At 43.4% G+C, this 19,443-nt stretch overlaps 1 protein-coding gene across 1 annotated transcript in view; it reads left to right on the plus strand.

Moving 5' to 3' along the window:
* The window catches only part of USP10 (ubiquitin specific peptidase 10), a 48,439-nt gene extending 34,294 nt beyond the window's left edge, over positions 1-14,145 (plus strand). The window contains exons 7-14 of the mRNA XM_006926726.3: positions 13-68; positions 290-393; positions 1,328-1,427; positions 2,115-2,292; positions 4,912-5,077; positions 8,085-8,229; positions 10,118-10,183; positions 13,114-14,145. Coding sequence (XP_006926788.2) covers positions 13-68; positions 290-393; positions 1,328-1,427; positions 2,115-2,292; positions 4,912-5,077; positions 8,085-8,229; positions 10,118-10,183; positions 13,114-13,301 — 1,003 coding nt within the window. The 3' untranslated portion in view covers positions 13,302-14,145. The remainder of the gene's footprint in view (positions 1-12; positions 69-289; positions 394-1,327; positions 1,428-2,114; positions 2,293-4,911; positions 5,078-8,084; positions 8,230-10,117; positions 10,184-13,113) is intronic.
* The last annotated feature ends 5,298 nt before the right edge of the window (positions 14,146-19,443 follow it).

Consider the following 19,443-nt stretch of genomic DNA (forward strand, 5'->3'; position numbering starts at 1 on the left):
CCCCATGTTTAGTGTTCGGCTGATGAATGAGTTTACTAATATGCCAGTACCCCCAAAACCCAGACAAGGTGAGTAAAAATGAGGTTTTCTGTTGTCATTACATATTGACATCAGATGACTGAATTTAATAAATTCAGTCTTGTTGGATAAAAAAATGTCCTTTTAAGTATACATTGCTAAACCTATGCTGTTTTCAACGTTGGGTGGGGGTGGGAGGGAGTTTTTCTGATTTTGCTTTAAGACTTCATTTTAAAATCTTGTGAAAATCTCTGTCCTATTTCCTTTGCAGCTCTTGGGGATAAAATTGTGAGGGATATCCGCCCTGGAGCTGCCTTCGAACCCACATATATTTATAGACTCCTGGCAGTCATCAAGTCGAGCCTGTCTGAAAAGGTTTGGGACTACTGTAATGTAGCCAGTATGAAGTGTTGCCCTTTGCTCCGTTTTGTACCTTAACTGTTGCTTGTTCAGTGCTTGCCCCTTTCTTTAAATGCTTTGATTTGGTGGGTGTGTTCATTAGATCTAGGCTTGTTATGGAGTCAGTTGCTTAGCTGAATTTAAAGAGTATGGTGATAATCATAATCAGAGACAACTCTTGTATCATTTACTGTGCACCAAGTACTGTTGTAAGTTCCTTCCACGTATTAACTTACTTAAATCTGTAAGTAAAGTATGATGATTTTCTTATTTCACATTTGAGAAAAGAAGTCATTATTCAGGGTCACACAGCTTATAAATGGCAGAGACTGGCTTTAGAGTCAGCTCCTTGAACCACTGTACTATGCTGCCTTTCAGGTAGAGTGCGGTGGCTGGGCCTGGGGAGATTGAGCAGCCTTCAGAGCAGTTTTTGTTATCATCATAGTCACATGCTTTAGAACTCCTCGGGTCCTTGACGGATACATGCAGAGCTGCTAAATTCACAACTCCCAGTGTGAATGAGAACCCTGGGTTTGTGCAGTGAGGTGGCCTTAGACGACTAGTTCTTGTTCTTCTATTTTGTTGAAACAAAACAACTTTTAAACAACATTTTTATTAATAAAAGTAATATATATTTCTTGTATAAGATTTCAGAATTACAGAAAACATAATAAAATAAACATCCCCATTAGTGTTATCATTTAGAACTAAGTGTTTAATCTTCCCCCCTTTTCGCCACACCCCATCTCATCTGTCCAAAGAAAAATTCACATGATTTTGGGGGGAAATACTTTACGTTAAAATTTGTTGAAAATTTAAGAGGAGGCATAGTTTGAATAGGTATTACGTTCCCTGCAAGTCTCAGATAGCAATCGGTTAAGATTAACGTGATTATATTTGACCTTTTCAGGGTCGACAAGAAGATGCTGAAGAATACTTAGGGTTCATTCTAAATGGACTTCATGAGGAAATGTTAAACCTAAAGAAACTTCTCTCACCAAATAATGAAAGTAGGTCATCCTATATTTGCTACAAAAATGTGCGAGAACATTTTTTTAAGAATTATTTAAAAATAAATGTTTATATATTAAGTTGCATTTCCCCCCATCAGTAATTTGCTCTTCAAAAATTACTTATTTACTCATTAAGATAACTAGTTATTTTTATCTTGCCTATTATATATACCATTGAGAGTGTTATATTTGGATAAATCAAAATAACTGCTGGATTCTGTAATTGTTAACATGTTGTCATTTATTTTTCTACACACACATAAAGTGTATGTACACAGTTTTCCCGAATGATTCAAAAATAAGTTGCAGATAACAGTTTAGTTTATCCTTAATTGCTAAAGCGTGCATCTCCTGAGATAAGACTATTTTTCTACGTGACCAGCGTACCTTATCAAATTAAGAAAACTATCTGTAACTAAACAAAAATATCTACTTTCCAGACTGTCTTCAAGTTTCTCTGATTATACCGAGAATGTCTTCTACAGCAGTTTATGCAAGCAGGGATCCAGTAGAGTCACACGTGTTGTGTTTGCTCTTAACATAGAGCACATCCCGATTTTGGTTTTAAAAAACTGTAATTGACAAATGTGTGTAGGCGATGCATGTAGAACTTAAAAAAAAATTTTTTTTTTTTTTTTTGCTGTTCTTGTAAATAGTTGCCTAAGCAGATTATCTACTTTTCAGAACTTACGATTTCCAATGGACCCAAAAACCACTCAGTGAATGAGGAAGAGCAGGAAGAACCAGGCGAAGGAAGCGAGGAAGAATGGGAGCAAGTGGGCCCCAGAAATAAGACTTCGGTCACTCGCCAGGCGGACTTTGTTCAGACCCCAATCACTGGCATTTTTGGTGGACACATCAGGTTTATGCTTTTCTGAAATCATTTAGTATTTGCCTTTTTTCAGGGTCTTGCCATTTTGCTAAAGGTATAAGACTTGTCCTAAGAAATTTGGACTTGATGGTATCTGCCTTTACACTGCCGTGCCCTCTCTTTGCCTGGACTTCTAATGATTCTCCTGTCAGAATGCTTTCACGCTACCCATTGTGGCCTTTCTGCAGAGGGCACTGTCCCCTAGGGACTGCCATAGTGAGCTCCTTACTCAGCACCATCAACACTGCAGTCCCTCAGTCCAGCTGCTCACAGCTAGGAAGGAAGAGAAAGACTGATTGACATACATGTTTTGTTAAGAGAAGAAATTTGTGTATCTGATTGGAAGAATTTTAGGCCCCGGGACCGAATGAGTTAGAAGTTAAGGGAGTGTGGAGGAAGATACTTTTATGTAAAGGAGGTCATGTGACCTAGGCTGGAGTACCACGGCACCTCCTTTGCCCCATTCTCCTTAAACCAGCTGCTTTTTGCTCATTCACCAAATCCTTCTAAAAGGTTTTATTTATTTACATGAGAGCCGTTCAGTACCACCGTGATATAGAATTCAGTAAAACTCATACCATTTCCAGGGAGGTTTACTCACTCACAGCCTGAAAGGACCTCATTACAGAACGATTTCCTCTCCGACGGCCTCTCAGCAGAACCTACCACGGTGTTTTAGTGAGACTCTTAGCCTTCCGTTGCCCCAAATGCTGTGTATCCAAAAGAAATAAAACCCTTTAAAGGCACTGAGAGTTAGTTCAGTCTCTCTCTGCTCTAAAACAACTTATATTGAGTACCTTTCAACAAGCTAATGAAAACCTCACAAGCTAGTCAGTAGTGCTGTAGGACTGGATTTAGAAGCCATTTGGGCCACCACGTGACCTTGAACGTCATTTCTGTGCCCTTCGCTGTGAGCTAGACTCCGAGGGACCCTTTCCATTCTGGAGACTCTCCATGCCGGCCTGTGGTCATGCGTGCTCTGCGGAGGGCCCAGCCTCCGACTGCTGCTGCTATAACTTGTTTTTGCCAGATATGGTTTCTTGGTTTGGGCTGTGTTGGGAGAGGGAACTAGGGATCCAGGTCTGAGAACAGCAGCGAGAGGAGGCTGAATGTGCCCATGAGTCCAGCAGTCCGATGTTAGCATTCTTGGGGTACGTGCTTAGGAATGGGTGAGAAGGATGAGGGAACAGCCCACGTGGATGTAAAGAGAGCACCATATTTGTGCATAGGTGGGGAATCAGAATTGCTTGGCCACTGATGGCCAGCATACTCAGAGATTTCACATTTGTCCAAGAATAACCAGTTAGAAAATCTAGAATCCACTTTGGAGAAATTTCTAGCTTGGCCTGAATGGCTCTGCCATAGTCCCTAGTGTCAGCCTCTCTGGGCCCTTTGTGTTGAAATTGGTTGTTGATATTTCTTTTTCAAAAATGGTAAAGGAAAGATGAGGACTTGCTTCTTAAAATTTAGGAACATCTTTTTGTATAGCAGTCATCATTAAGCATGATTCTTTATTCAGACCAGTTGAAAGGTTTTCTTCTAAAATTTACCCTCTTCAAGTGGTTTTCCAGTTTTCCCAGAAAGACCAGCACCTTTCTCTGCCTTTCCCCCCTGTAACACTTTTGATAAAATCCAGGCCCTGGGAGTCAAGAGGACAACTTCTTTATTTTTTTTTTTTACCGACTTTACTTACTGGTTTTCCCACTATTCCTCTTCAGAACCAAGGGAATGGCTGTCATCCCAAGCCTTGACGCTCAAAAGGAGCGTGAAGATACTTCCTAAGACCGTGTTGGGAAAGCAACGCATGAAAATTAAACCCCAGACAGAAAAACTTTTAGCTCGCTCTTTATGCATCTGCTCTGTAAAGTCTGAATACCTATCCACACCCGTTTTATTCCGTTTGTAAACTAGGTCACTCGGGCTACAGAAATAGAATTCCTTGTTGAACTCTTGGAATGTTTTCTCGCTGAGGCTAAGTGAGAGATGGGCCGAACACACAATTTTTACTCAGAAAAACTTAGAAAAAGAAAAACGAAATGAAAAACCAGCTAAGAAAACAAGGTTGAATTGGCGCCCTTCTTCTTGAGGGTGGCAGCACTGCTTCCTGGAATGTTAACTTGTTTTTTATTATACTCACCCTGCTCCTCTTCTTTGCAAATCATTTTTATAGGGGAAAATGCCATTAAAATATTCTGTTTACCTTGAGGTTTCCTCTATTTTATTAGAACAGGCTATGATACTTTGAGAGAATGAAAAGTGTCAGCATTTTGGGGCCATGGCAGGATAGTCACATTTATTAACTGGTGCATTAAAGGATAGAGTGGAGGTGAAGGAATTTGGAAGATGAAATATATTTGCTTCCAGAGCACTCGAACTGGGAAAATTATCAACTGGTGGATTTGGTTGCTAGAAATACTTAGGAGGTGGTATTCAGCAGAATTATTTTTAAATTTAGTGTATTTTTGGCTTTTCTGTTCTCTCTGGTCTTCTGAAAGTGATATTGAATAATCTTATTTTCAATGTTTATTCCTCTTCTCCTGTTGGATAATCTTAAGAGAAAGTGGGAAGGAGTGGTTTCTTAAATTTTTTGTTTTTGTTTTCAATTCTTAGGTCTGTGGTTTACCAGCAGAGTTCAAAAGAATCTGCCACTTTGCAGCCATTTTTCACACTGCAGTTGGATATCCAGTCCGACAAGATACGTACGGTCCAGGATGCATTGGAAAGCTTGGTGGCAAGAGAATCTGTCCAAGGTTATACCACGAAAACCAAACAAGAGGTATATTCATGGTTGATCTCAAACCTTTCTACGGAGGCACTCTGGTGTGGCGGAAAGAACACAGTTGGGAATGAGGACAAGTGGATTTGAGTTCTGCCTCTTAAATCAGTTGCTTAACTTTTTTGGACTGAAAGTTTCCACAGTTTTAGATGAAATGGTTGAAACAGATGATCCTAACAACCCCTTTTAGCTCTGAATCATGTAGCACAAGGTAATGGCCTTGTGGATTATTATCCTGAGCCACATTGACTTTTCTGGCAATCTAATCATGATACCACAAAATCAGTACTACCCCTAATGGAGGCTGAATAGCTCATTTACATTCCTGATATCATAGAGCACAATTTCATGAGATTACTTAGGATCCAAAAGAGATTCATAACACATCTGTTTTGTGTTTGATTGTAGATCTTCAAGGACACTGAAATATAGCAAGTAATTGGGTGCCTGCTGCTCTTTGGTTTGATATGAAAAAGACAAAGCCTTTGGGTCTTCCAGTCTTCAGGAGTCAAGAGAAGCAGATTATAGCCATAGTGTAGTATGCTTGTCCCTTTAGTCAGGAGCGGTGGATGATCTGTTCTTTGAGAGCTTATTAATTCCTCTCTGGCCTGATGTGCCAGCGTGTGCTCGTTTCCTACTCTACAGTTGCTAACATCTTCTCCATTATATATCCTACATTGCTGCACTGAATAAAAATGTGTTGGGGATATGAGTGCAGGCTAGTTATGGGCAATACTTTTTTGAACAGTTTATAGTATTCCTGTGAGGCTTGATTCAAATAATGTTGTATGGTGGCTGCAAGGTGAACAAAGAGGCATCCCAGCCTAGAAAAGCTGTCAGCTCCTTGCGTGGCTGAGCAGGCACACCCTCGCCTTGCAGCCCATGCCTCGAGTGAAGAACAACAGAAGCTGGATGTGGAGACCTTCAGTTCCTCTGGAGTCTTCTGCTTTGGATTGGTCAAGCCTCCTGGGGGATTTGCAGAAGTTAGGCCTAATCCCCCACATTTTCTGATTGCTTCTCGTGGGCGGTTTTGTTTAAAAAATAAAAGAGGTAGGAGCCAGTGACAGAATCTTGGCAGTTGGCTTTGCGAATAAGCTAAAAAGTGGTGGCAGAACTTAATGGAAGAGAGAGATAATGGACACTTGTTTTAGGGAGGTGGTTTTGTCTGGCCAGGTTGTGAACTGGGCTTTGGGGCCTGCCCACTTGGCTCATTCTCTGGCAGCCATGAATCCAGAGGGGTACTCGCTGTTTTGGCCTCTGTGCCGCCCTCCCTCCTCTCTCCTCTGAGCCAGCCTTGTGGCTCTGCCCTCTCGTCCTGCCGCCGAGGCTTTCCCTGGGCCACCGGCAAAGCTCCTTCGTGATGTGTGTCTTCCTCTCTTTCGCTTCTGCTACAGTCAGACTTAGAGTTTAGGGAGGCAGTGGAGATGGGGTTGCGAATCGAGGTAGAGGTAGTCGGCCTGTTACTGGAGAGTATTAAGGAAAGATTTCTTCTAGATATTCACATTTGGAGGAAGGATTTAAGAAAGCAGTGGCATTTTGGTAGAGCCTTGAGAAGCAAAAGAACAATACTGACTGTTCCAGCTCCGTGATCACGGTGGTGTGTGGTTATCAGACAAGAGTGAGAACACTCGAAAAGCAGATGTTTGGGGAAGGAAGATTTTAGACAGCTCGCGATATCTGTAAAGGGCAAATAACACGTTTTCTGGAATGTGATTTTTTTCTTTTAATTTACTTTTTAAAATACTGAGTTTAATTTTGTTATATTTCTAAGTCAAACTTTTTTTCTGCGGGAACATAGGATAGTTCCCACAGAAAAAAAGTCAAGGGAAATATGGGAAACTTGGGAAAATATGATAATACAAAATATTTACTATATAGAAAAGGTCTGGTTTGTTGGGCAATAAGAAAGTGTGCCTGTTTGTCTAGAAACCCAAAACACATTTAAGAATTTCAGATTAGCCACTTACTGAGCCGCTTGGATGTTTAAGGTCAGAATCATAGGTCACTAGCACTGAGAAGCACCCCAGAGACACTTTAGTCCAATTCTTTTGATTTATAAGTGAGGAAACTATAGAGTCGTCATCCCCAGTTTTAACTGTCGTCACACTTTTCATTCATTCACGATTCATTTTGGATATAGAGACACTAAAATACAGACACAGTGGGCATACGGAGAGGTGTGGGGAGGTTTCCACACCTGGGATCTTAGTCTAAGTGGGCACACAGGCACAGAGGGGTCTGTAAACTTAATAAGCCCAAGGAGCGATAACCACTGAGCTTCCTTTCCAGAAGCCTGATACCCTTGAGATACCTTTAACCAGATATATATATATCATCCTTCAAAAGCTTTCTCAACATTTTACATACTACTGTCTTTTGGATTGTTATTTTAACAAATATTTCTACCAAAAGTATTCCCATGTAAATACAGGAAGCATCAGAGCGTTTATAAGTATAGAGAACAAATAAAGGGATTAAGTATTGCTTGTGAAGTTGCATTTTAATTAAAAGCATTCATTAGACCCGCGAAAGGGCGTATTTAACTGCTGAAACCGAAACTGTTATAAAAATAATGGTTAGAATAGTTTTAGGGTTATTTAAAACATCTAATTCAAGAAACACATTGACCTCAGTTTTATCAATACTAGGAGAGTTATTAAAAAACAAGTTAAGTATGTGATTCAAGGTACTAAGTTAGCTTTTTTTTTTTGTAGTTATGCGATTTGTCATTAATGCCACAGAGCGAAGGTTCTTAACTTGAGTTCACAGATGGACTCAGGGACCCAAGGGATCCAGTGGCTTACAAGTGTATATGTATTTTTCTAAGAGAAAGGACAGTGGCTTTCTAAGGATTTCAAAAGATCCTATGACCCAGGAAAGCTTGAGAAGCACTGCCACATACTTTAAGGAGTCAGCTCTCAGAGGAGGTCTCTGAGCGGAAAATTAAGATGGACTCTGCTGCTTGAAGTAAGACGGCCAGTGTGTCCTGGTGTGCTTTGTGTCGTAGGTTGAGATCAGCCGAAGAGTGACTCTGGAAAAACTTCCTCCTGTTCTCGTGCTGCACCTGAAACGATTTGTTTATGAGAAGACTGGTGGATGTCAGAAGCTTATCAAAAATATCGAATATCCTGTGGACTTGGAAATCAGTAAAGGTATTAAATATATAAGTCAGAAACGTTTATGGTGACAATACTCGTGGAAGTCGATGAGCTTGACATGTTAGCACGTCTGTAGAATGTCAAAAATGGAAGCGTTTTTCTTTCACGACTTCGTGTTTTAAATTTCTTGACTTTTCATAGACTTGATGTTCAAATTCTCATTAAAATGACTTTTGAAAAATAAAGGCAAAAATGAATAAACTGCATAATCTTACTAGATTAGAAAAATAGGTTTTGTCCATCAGAATGAGTATCATTTTTCTATAAACATTTTACAGATTAATGGTACAAAATAATTTTCCTCATGCTACATATTAACAATTGTGTGGACCAGCCTGGTTAAAAGGACTTTTTTTAGTGAATCGAGAATGTTTCCCATAGGCCACTGGGGGTTCCTCTGACCTGGTTGCAGTGACATGAGTGTTAGATTTGTGGCACTCTGTCAGCCACAAGTCTCTGTCAGGTAACCAGGGCTCAGCAGCGTCAGCACATTCTAGTGAAAGTACCAAGTTCAAGTTGTCCTGCTAAAAGCACAGCTTGAAGGAAAACTTTCCTCGAAAGCATCAGAATTTGTGAAAAATTCTGATTTTTGTGCAACCCTGAAGCTTGAGCGGAAGCATAACAAACTAGAGGTGATTCTCAAAATATCAGGGTGTCTGAAAAACGGAAAGGAGGACATGGGACGGCACCCCCAAGTCTTGTAGAGCCCCTGGGTCCTTGTCACCGTCCTCCTCCCTTCCCTCCCCACAGAACGGCACTCACACTCCATGCTTTCCAGGCCAGGCGCTCAGAAACTGGTGGGTGGCTGCCTTATGTTTATGGTCGGCCTCACCTACACCCCAGGATGTTCCATGTCCTTCAGCTTAAGATTCAGACTCTGGCTCTTCAGCGCCATTCTCAGGAGCTGCCGCCTTCGGCTGATAGGCTGACTCCTGTGCTGGTTCATGGTCCGTCCTGCCTCTCACACGTCGAGCTGCTTCATTCGTAGGCAGCGTGTTTTTCTGATCCCATTTGGGGACAAGAGCAGGGAAGAATCTCCCGCGGAGAATCATGTACTGGGTTGTCCGTCCCTTTCTGCAAGGCTGTCGGGGAAGCATGGTGCACAAATGGAGTCCAGCGTCCTTGGTCTCCCCTCTTGCATCTTTGCTCACCTCTAAATTAACCGCCTAGAAGGACCGACTTGTGTGGTTTTCTCCACCGATTTCATTTTCGTAACTTTTCTTGTTACATGTGTTTTTATATCTGCCACCTCAAATACCTTCTAGAAAGAGAAATCACATAAATAAGGACAAGGAGACTTAGCTTAGGTCATGGAGGTGGGGAGTAGAGAAGGAACCATTAACGGCTGCCAAGAACAGTGCATCTCCATGCGAACTAACTCTGTGGCATCTCTGGTGCTTCTGCAGAGCAAAGGGTCTGCGTGCACTAAGGACGAGAGGCTGGTGCCTCTGGGAGAAATTTCACTCACATAATTGAAGTTTTGCTGTCTGACTCACAGATAAGACATGTTTTCCAGGGCTATTTCGTTTTTTTTTTTTTCTTTTAAGTAGGTACCTCTCCCCTTCCCTGCCCCCCCGCCCCATTTTGTAGAACATCTGCTTTTAGGGCATTTCTAGCATGAGCTTAATAGGTTGAATATATTCCTCATATTTCTTTAATGGCTTGGTTGCTGGTTATGTCTGTCACCGTATATACTGCATAGCTAATTTTCCCCATGGGTCGTTTTTTATGCAAATAAAAAGATGGAGTTTTGTTTTATTTCCCTGGTCTGCCAGGTGGTTTACCTGAGTGGAGACCATTGTCGCCCCTGTGTGTCTATGCTACTCCGAGCCTTTCTGTAAGTGCTTTTATAGATTAGAGCTGTTGATATTTTGTTTTTCAGAACTGCTTTCTCCAGGGGTGAAAAATAAGAGTTTTAAATGCCACAGAACCTATAGACTATTTGCAGGTAAGTCCATTTGTACATTATTTCCCTATTAAAGCAATGATAAAAAGGTCGGTACTCGGGCACAGTTTCGCAGTACTACCACTTAACATGCAGAATAGACTTCACTGTTGATGTCACTGTGGACTGTTTAAGCAGGGAAATCATTTGAAAATGTGTGTTTAACTTAAATTTGGTACTTGGAATTTGACTGACTCTCCCCTTGGCTCTAGGCGGAGCCTAACGTGAGACCTTGTGTGACATGATTGTTTCCGTCTGAGTCAGATGAGTGAGTTTAGGCCACCCGGCTAGCAATTTGAGATTGTGACCCTTTCCCGTGGGGTAGTGGTGCCTTGGAGTGGCTGTGACATCGAGTCACCCAACTGTGTGCCACCATCTCCTCTCCATACAGTGCTGTCAGGTGTGCATGAGATGGTGGCTGCCCAGTCACGGGAACCCCCCACGGGGTGGGGGGCAGTGGCACACCCCCATCCCAGAACTGGGGGCCCTCAGACCCCTGCCCTCTTGGCCTGGATGTTCCTGCAGTGCCGACTTGTCCTCTACACGCTCTGTGCTCCCTCCCATTCTTCCTTCGCTTTCATAGCCTGAGTCTTTTAATGCCTTTGAGGCTTTATATTTATATCCTTTTTGATAGTCGTTGTTTGCAACAATTGTTTTTACTTTTCTGGCTGTTTTTATTAGATTCTAGCTTCTCCATCACCCTATCGTGTTGCCATTGGTGAGTCTGTTTGTAATTTAAAATAACACTACTGTGTATTGACCCTCACACATGTCTTGACCTTTTTGCTAGTTACCTTTTCCTTAGTATCTCATTTATTCTTCACAACTGTCCTGAGAGGTAAGCGGTGATATCCCACTTTATAAAAGAATAAACTGAAACTCTTACTCAGGAGGAACAGTCACCACTCTGTGACCTGCAGAGCAGGGCTTCAGGCTCCTCTGCCCTCAGTCCGCTCCCAGGCGTTTAGGATGCTGGATTGGGCCGTGGTCGGTGGTGAGGTCCTGGGCCACATCAGCAGGTGTCTGGCCCAGTCAGCTCTTTCTTGCCTCTGGGCTCTATTCCTTTTGACTTTCTCTTCTCCCTCAGGGCAGCTGACCATGGCCCCTCCTCAGTTTGCTGGGACCCAGACAGGGTGGCCCTGGGCACCTTGCTGTTGTGGGCGTTGCCATCCTTTCCTTGTCCCGCCTTGCGCGGGAGGCTCTGAGGCCTCAGGTGGCACTTAGGCTCTGCAGCCTACCTCTGTGACCAGAGGAGTCCCCAGCGTCTAGCCTGGCTCCCTGGGATTTGGCACCAGGGTCCCACTGGGTGAGAAAATGTTTTTTCCCGTCTCCTCGTGGCTCTCACCCTTGGGGCCCTCGCAGGGGAAGGCTGATGGACAAGGGCAAAGCTTAGGCATTCCTAGTCTCCTGGTCAAGAGGCCGCAGTGAAAATGCATGCTCCCCCCACCCGCCGTGGCCCAGGGTTTGTCACATCGCTGTTGCCTGCAATACAGAATTAGGCTGTGACCTCGTGTTGGTCCTGTTGCTGGTTTCCCACCTGACTGTCCTATAGTCTTGCTTGTGACCAGTCATATTTGTCATGTGGCTGGCCAGGGCTATAGTGTCCTTTGAGCCACCAGCATAGAGGTTTCTTTGAGTGGACGGAGCCCAGGAGTCTGTCCAGTGACTGAAGTCTTAAGTGCCATCCTCTAACTAGCCACGGTCACTGGCCCAGAGTAGATTCAGGCCTCCCTAGAAGTAACAGCCGCTGCTCGAACCCGTGACATTCAGGCTTATTTATTGGCGAAATTCCTCACCAGCTAACTATTGTGCCTCTCCAAGTGCCTGTCCTTTATGCCGCTGCTGGTCGTGCACAGCTCACGCCACCTTTCCGGAATTTCAGTGGAGACTAATTCTCTCACCCAGGCTCAGGTCTCCTGTGGGCCAGGCCTCCTCTCAGCCCCAGGTCTTCGTAGATGGGGAGGGGTGTGTCCTTTCGCTGTCTTTAATATCTTCACTCATCTTTCAACAATTTTATTTGCCTTTTACTAAGGCTTCTTGATTGAATTACAGGATTTTTAAGAGTCAGTGATTAGTGGTATGTTTTTCTGTTAAAACGTTGTAGAAAAGTTGGAATTTTTTTTAAAAGAACAAAAGAATGTAATGAGTCATGTCTGCGGGGTCACTCCACAGCTACATACTCAGACAGCCCGGCTAACGGTTCTGGCATCTGTTCTGGAGTGGGCACTGCAGACGTCATAGAAGACAATCTACAGAAAACCTAGGATTCTCTCTCTTTTTTTTTTTTTACGTAATATAAGCATATTGGTACATCACGAACAATCCTATGAAAAAAATTATTTTTCGTATATACAATTCAGTAATCATTCCTTCTAGTGGGTATTTAGGTTTTCCCATTTTTTTTCACTGTTATAAAATTTTTGTCTAAGATTCAGATAATCGCTTTAGAACAGTCTACAAGTAGACTTGTGTAGATCAAGGGCATGAACGTTTGTAGGTCTCTGGGTGCGCATTTCCAGAGGTCGATTTGTCTGTCCTGCCGTCAGCTCATAGGAGTGTGTCTTCCACGTTCTACTCTCCAGCATTCTCTCTCAAGTATTAAATATTAAAGTGGTTGCTAACCCTTGCCAGAAGGGCTGACAAATGGGACGACCCTATTTCCTAGGCATTTTTTTTCTTTTATTGTTTATAGGGTATTGAACATTTTAAATATGTCATTGAGATGTACATGTATAAGTTTTTATTATAAATCGTTTCAAGTTTTTGTGTTTAAATAACAATTGCTTCGTGTAATTACGTTTCCCTCGCCCACCTACTTTGGTAAGATGTTTCACCAGAAAGACAGATGTTTGGAGGTAGCCAGGTGGGGGGCTTTAAGCTGTCGGTGTGCAGCACTCCACTCACCGGGTCCCCTACCGGGCCCTCTCTTCCAGTGGTCTACCATCACGGCAGCAGTGCGACGGGGGGCCATTACACTACAGACGTCTTCCAGATCGGTCTGAACGGCTGGCTGCGCATCGACGACCAGATGGTCAAGGTGATTAACCAGTACCAGGTGGTGAAGCCCACTGCTGACCGCACAGCCTACCTCCTGTATTACCGCCGAGTGGACCTGCTGTAACCGCCCGTGCGCCCGCTGTGTGTGCTCGACACCCGCTTGTAGAACACCACCTCTCACCGACTTCCTTCCTCTCGTTAGTGGCTGTTAGAGAGAAGCTCTTTCTCCCTTTTGCAAAAATGGGCTCAGATGAAAAGGAGACGCCTTGGGGTTTGTGCACAACATAGTTTATGTTGACTTCTAACTTCCAAATCAAAATTATTTGGTGGAAATAGACTGTCGCTTGATTTAAGAAAATACGCAAAAACCCATCATTCTGAAATAATGCTGATTCCTGAGTAAGAAGGGGAAACTTGCGTTTGATTCCCATTCTAATTGCTTAGTAGAATAAATCCTGCACCAGCAACACTTGTAAATTTGTGAAAATGAATTTTATCTTTCCTTAAAAAATGAATTTTTTAATCCATCACACTTTCCTCCCCCCACCCTTTAGTTTTTGATAAATGATAAAAATGAGCCAGTTATCAGAGAAGAAATAGTTCTTCAAAAGAAAAACACAAAAAAGAAGTTGCTGGTTCCTAACAAGAAATATACATTTTAATAATTGTGCGATGAGAAACTGCTTACATACACATTACAGATCAAATATCTGGAGTTAAGACGTTAGTCACATAGATGGGTGATTGTAACTTTATTGCCACTAAAAGATTTCAAATTGCATTCATGCTTCTGTGTACACATAATAAAAAATGGGCAAAATAATGAAGATTGACCTTTCCTTAAGTCTGCTCTGTTTAATTCTGCTGCCTGCTCTTCTCTAATGCTGCGTCTCTAATCGTACACAGTTTAGTGATACCTAGGAGTATAAAGTTGTCGCCCATCAATAAAAATCACAAAGTTGGTTTAATGCTGTGCGTGCTGTTTCTTTGACTGCGAGTGCCTTTTTCAGTACCGAAGTCAGGCGGACGCGACTGCACCTCCAGAATTGCAGTCAGCCTTTCAGTCAGCCTGCCGTGTTTGTGACAGCTGTACCAAGACTCAGTTTGCGCCTGTTTGGTATTTCCACAGATATGGGTAAATAGCTTATGGGGTTTTTTGTTTCTTTTGTTTGTTTGTTTTTGTTTGTTTGGTTTTTGTTTTGTTTTGTTTTTTTGAGTCTTCGGATAGCAGAAAATGGTGAGATAAACTCTCCCTCCGTTGTTTCCGTCCCCAGCAATTTCAGAATCACTAAAGTGGTGGGTTTAGATGATGGCCTAGCATCTTTTTTTAATTGTGTGCCACGGGGGCATCCTAGCAGCCCTGGGCGCCACGCTCTAGTTGTGGAAAGGAAGCCTTCCTAGACAGAAGAGATGGAGAGGAGAGACAGCAGGCACACGCAGGTCAGGACACCCCCGGTGGCTCTTGTGCCTCTGGTGCCCCAGCTTCCGGCCCCATGCAGACAGGTCATGGCAATGTCCCGGGATCGCCAGAGAAGCGGTTGTACACGGTCTGAGCCTGTTTCCGGAGCTCTTCCTCCTACCATCCGTGCCCCTCCTGTGTAAAGAGCTTACTTTTAAGTTACGACCCTGCCACTGACCACTCTGCCTACGCACCCTGTTTTAACCTTACTCTGATCCGTGTGGCTGACTTACAAGTTGTGTTACAATTAACTTCTCATTAAAATAATGTGCAATTCTTATGGAAGACGTGATGTTTGGAAGCCAAATTAACTTTGGGGATTATTGCACCAGCAGTAATCCAGCCGAATATGAACTAAAACCCTGTTCTGAAGCACTCATTGAGTTCTGGGTTGTCATACTGTGAGCCGACTCACGTCCCTTCTGTAGGGAACGGCTTATCTGTCCTGAGGGTGCACCCAACCTCTATAACTGGTGTTGGTCATTCTCCCCCAACAGGAGGAAGTGGCTCATAATTATTTAAAGTTATTAAAGTGTCCCCTGTGAGTCAAATTGAGCACCCTCTCAAGAGCAAGGCCCTCTGATCTGGGAATGCTTTTCACAGGAATCTGGAACAAGAGGCCGGACAGAGAACGCTGTGGTGGGGACATCACCCTGCTTCTAAATCTTTGAAACATTCTGTGTATGTAGACGAGAAGGTTTCTCCTCAAACATTAGTCAGGGGTTTCTAAATAACTAAGTTGCTAAAGTGTATATTTCGTCAAGCCCAGAATATGTTGTGTCTCTCTCAAAAGTGATGAGACAAATCCAGTGAGACTTTCCGGTGTCTGGGTGTGTACGGTGTAGTGATACTACACCCACTTGAGTCACTGTCCACTGTAGTACACCTGGGATTTTTAATGGAGCCTCAGCAAAGGGCTCCATTATTACCCTGCATGTGAGCATGCTGTATGTTTGAAAGGTGAAAGCTACCATTGTTTGAAAGGGAACCTATATAACCCCATGCCACCTAACAGCTCCGATTGTGTTTATGACAGATGTAGCTTCCCAATTTTGCTTAAGCCGATGAGTACACCTGGCTGCAGACGGAAGAGCAAAACGCAGGAAGGAACAGAATATGTAGCAAGTAGATGCCAGCCTGGAATTCAGAACTATCCGCATTTGGTCCCTGCAGTGAATGATGGGCTCATGGATAGATCAGATCATTCGAGTAAATCCAGCATTTTCTAGGATACCAGGTGAATGGTGAGCTTATCCATGTTATCTGTTCTTGAGATTTTGACGTCAACATTTAGTATTTTGTGCTGCGACGTTTGGTTTTTGTGTATGTTTCATAGGCTGTTTCTCTGGCCTATGAACATTACACATTATAGGTGTAATGATCATTTACACCTATAACTTTGCCCATTAACCTCTGTTTTGGGAGTACAAATTTAGTGATTCTCCTTCATTATCATTTGATATTCTTTTTTTTTCCGTTACAGTTGACATTCAATATTATATCAGTTTCAGGTGGCACTTGATATGTCTTTATAGGTGATTCAAACTGATGTGAATGCTGAGGTACTGTTAGAAGTATATTACAGGGTAATTTTCTTGTGTCAATTATTACTGACAGGACGTGGAAGTTCTCTCACAGGAAAGAACGTAGTGAGGTTTATCTGGTCGGTGTGTTGTTTGTCCAAAAGCCGAGGAAGTGCAGCACCACTGTGGGGTCCATTCAGAATTAAAAATGGTGGTCCTTTCATTGTCCTATTCGCATGGCTGTCGTCCGGCTGCCTGAGTGGCTCAGAGCAGCGTCTGCTTTTATTTCTCAGTGCAGTCACGGTCTAATGTGTAGGGGACACGAGCAGGAACTTTGTAATCAGCAAATACATCATTTTGTGTCTTTTTCTTGGTGAGAAAGCTCATAGGTTGCTTGACTTGAGCCGGACAACCAGACCAGTTACAAGGCTGAGATTGCTGTCCAAGTCAGGTGCTTTGAATTAACCAAATCCACCAGTGAGTTTGGTATCGTACGGCTCTCAGCTAACTCGCACGAGTCCATGAGAGTTAGTGGTGCCAGCGTGGCTATATCTGTCTGAGGGTTTGTTCGGTCCGTTAGGGGAGACCGAAGACCCAAGGCTTTCCCGTCTCTTCTCTGGCCCAAGAAAGAAAATGATCTTGTGGGCTGACCATTTCCATCTTATTCCTGCCTTTGGGAGAGAAAAAAATTGTTTGAAAAGTGAAATTTACCTCATAGCCTGGTTTCACCTTGTCGTGATGTTTGTTCTTTCAAGGAATGAACAAATGAACTAGTGAACAAAACGCTTGGTCCCCTTTTCTGATCTTTTCCTCTCTTTCCTTACCTCCTGCCCCACAAGAAAGGGTATATTGTTTTCGTTAGCGAGTGGGGGTTTCTTTAACGGGATTTAAGTTGTAAATTTCTCAGTCGTTCCTGCATTCCGTTTCAGACATTTGGTCATGTCTCCCGCTGTACACTGATCATGATTAGGGATAATATGCTGGTCTTTCCTTGGAAACAACTGGAAGTAAGCTCTTAAATCATTGTATTTTCATTAAAGGAAATTACCCAATCCTGGCTGCTGTGGTATTTGTGAAGTATTTTGTTTTGACTCTCTGATTTCACGCTAATATCATCTAAGATATTTTCATCTTTTTATAAATATTTCTAGGAGACTCCCATTTAAGTGCTTGCTCTTAGTCTTATCATTTATTAGGAAATCATTTAATGTTTGTTTTCTAACAAGTAAAATATTACGGTAGTTTTGTTTATTCTACTTGTCAAACCGATAAAATATGTGTTTGTGCATTTGAAGAGTTTCCGCATAGACTTTCTGCCCGTTTGGGAACCGGATAAACTTCGACCCTATATTTCTGTTTTGTTGTGTTTTTTTTTTTTATAATAGAAGTTTTGTTTTGTTTTGTTTTTTTCATTATCTAAACCTGTCCAGAGTGTGTTTTGGTTTACGTTGTCAGCCATCTTCATGGTTTTCTGTGTCGGGGTCACCCTGGGATTAAGTGACTGGGTGTGGTGAACCTGACCTTGGGTTTCCCGACTGTTCTTCAGAGAAAGCAAGTCTCTTCACATGTTTTCTGAGTATTTTGGGATTTTCTGTATGATTTAAGAAAAAATTACTGCTCTGCTTTAATAAAAAGATTGAAAGTCTTGCAAGTAAGATGTGGATTTACTTCCTTATCTGAGAAGTGACTCTTCGTTCCCTGTTTTCACCCGTGGGGCCTGGCTCTGGACTCGTAGTGCCGTCGATCTGTATGTCTGTCTTCGCACAGGCAACCATCTGTTCATTGCTGCTTAAATAGCTTCTGAGATCTGAGGGGCTGGCTCTGTGCTCCTGCTCATTTTATCACTTGCCGCCTAAAGCAGCGGACTCCTGTGTTTCTCAGCTCTCCAGCAAATACCTGCCCTTCACATCCAAGGTCAGCGAGTGGGTCCTCCTAGGGGGTGACGCAGTGACATGAAATATGTTGTATTTTTGAAAGGGTGTAAATTAAACTCTGCAACGAATAACATTCACTTTCTAGGAAGACAGCTCCTATTTTCTGTGGCTGAAAGTGCTCCCCGCCACAGCCAGGCCACTCCTCCCAATGAGAGAAACAGATTCCAGTGGAGCATGCGGTACCAGTGGTAGGCTTGGGACCTGGAGTGTATCCGTGGGTGTTGGGACCAGTGACTCAGCAGAATCCCCTGTGGCCACCCTTGGGGTGCTCCCACGGGCCGCCCACTTCAGCGCCTCCTCCGGCTTCCCCACCTCGCCTCTCCCCCTTCTCCCGCTCATTGTTTCTCCTTTGGCTTAGCCTTTGGCACGATTCCTTTTGAAGACGTTCATAGTAGCTAAGACATAGGGCTTCCTGGAGACCCGGCCCCCTTCTGAGCTCTTTACAGACACTTGGCACCCTGACAGCCCTTACGTCCTTTCTCTGTGCAGTGCAGCTGGGGAACCCGCACCAGCTTCAGAGTCTGCCCAGGGCCTCGACACTGCTGCGTGCAGGTGCTCACCCTGTACCCCTACAGCCTGCCTGCTCGCCGAGTTCAGTCACTGGTACTTGGGCGTAAACTGGAATGGCAGGCAGAGGACGGTGGATATTGCAAAGAAACAGAAGGGGGAAAAATCTGGATGAACTCTTAACACTTGGAGCATTAAAACAAAAACAGCAAAGTGATGAAATGATTAAAAACTTGGGTACAGAAGCCACACAGCCTGTGTTCCAAACTTGCCCTGCACTCATCAGCCATGTGACCTTGGGGAGGTGGCCTAGTGTCTCGTCTGTAAAATGGCTGGGGGTGGCACTGACACACCAGATCAGGGACAGGGTGAGGCAAGGTAGTAAGTGTGATCTATTAGCACAGTGTTGAGACTCAGTGAGCCCTGGACACCAATCCGGCCCTTCGGCTGTCATCACAGGGTCTAGGTCTGGGGCTTCGATTCTGGCAACTTACCTTTTGAATTTCTTTCATTTACCTGCCTTGACCTTTGACCCCGCTTGCCTGTCTCCTCATTTGAATCCCTGCCATCTTGTCAGTTCTGGGTGTTTCTGTTCAATCCAGAGAGCTGGGCTGTGTGTTTTTGCCTGGTTGGGGCCCACTAGTGTAGAGAGATGTGCGCTGCTGGCTGAATTTCCACTAAAATCTAGGTGTGCCTGTCAAGGACTGCCGCTGAGAGCTCAGGTGAAAAGCTCATTGCTCCCATCGGCTTCCTTGGATTTAGATGCAGAACCAAGACTTGGCTGCACACACATACCTCGTATTTTTCTGTTACTACTCTTCTTTACGGCTATAATGGGACTTT

This window comes from Pteropus alecto, unplaced genomic scaffold (genome assembly GCF_000325575.1).
Source record: "Pteropus alecto unplaced genomic scaffold, ASM32557v1 scaffold7, whole genome shotgun sequence".
Lineage (NCBI taxonomy): Eukaryota > Metazoa > Chordata > Mammalia > Chiroptera > Pteropodidae > Pteropus > Pteropus alecto.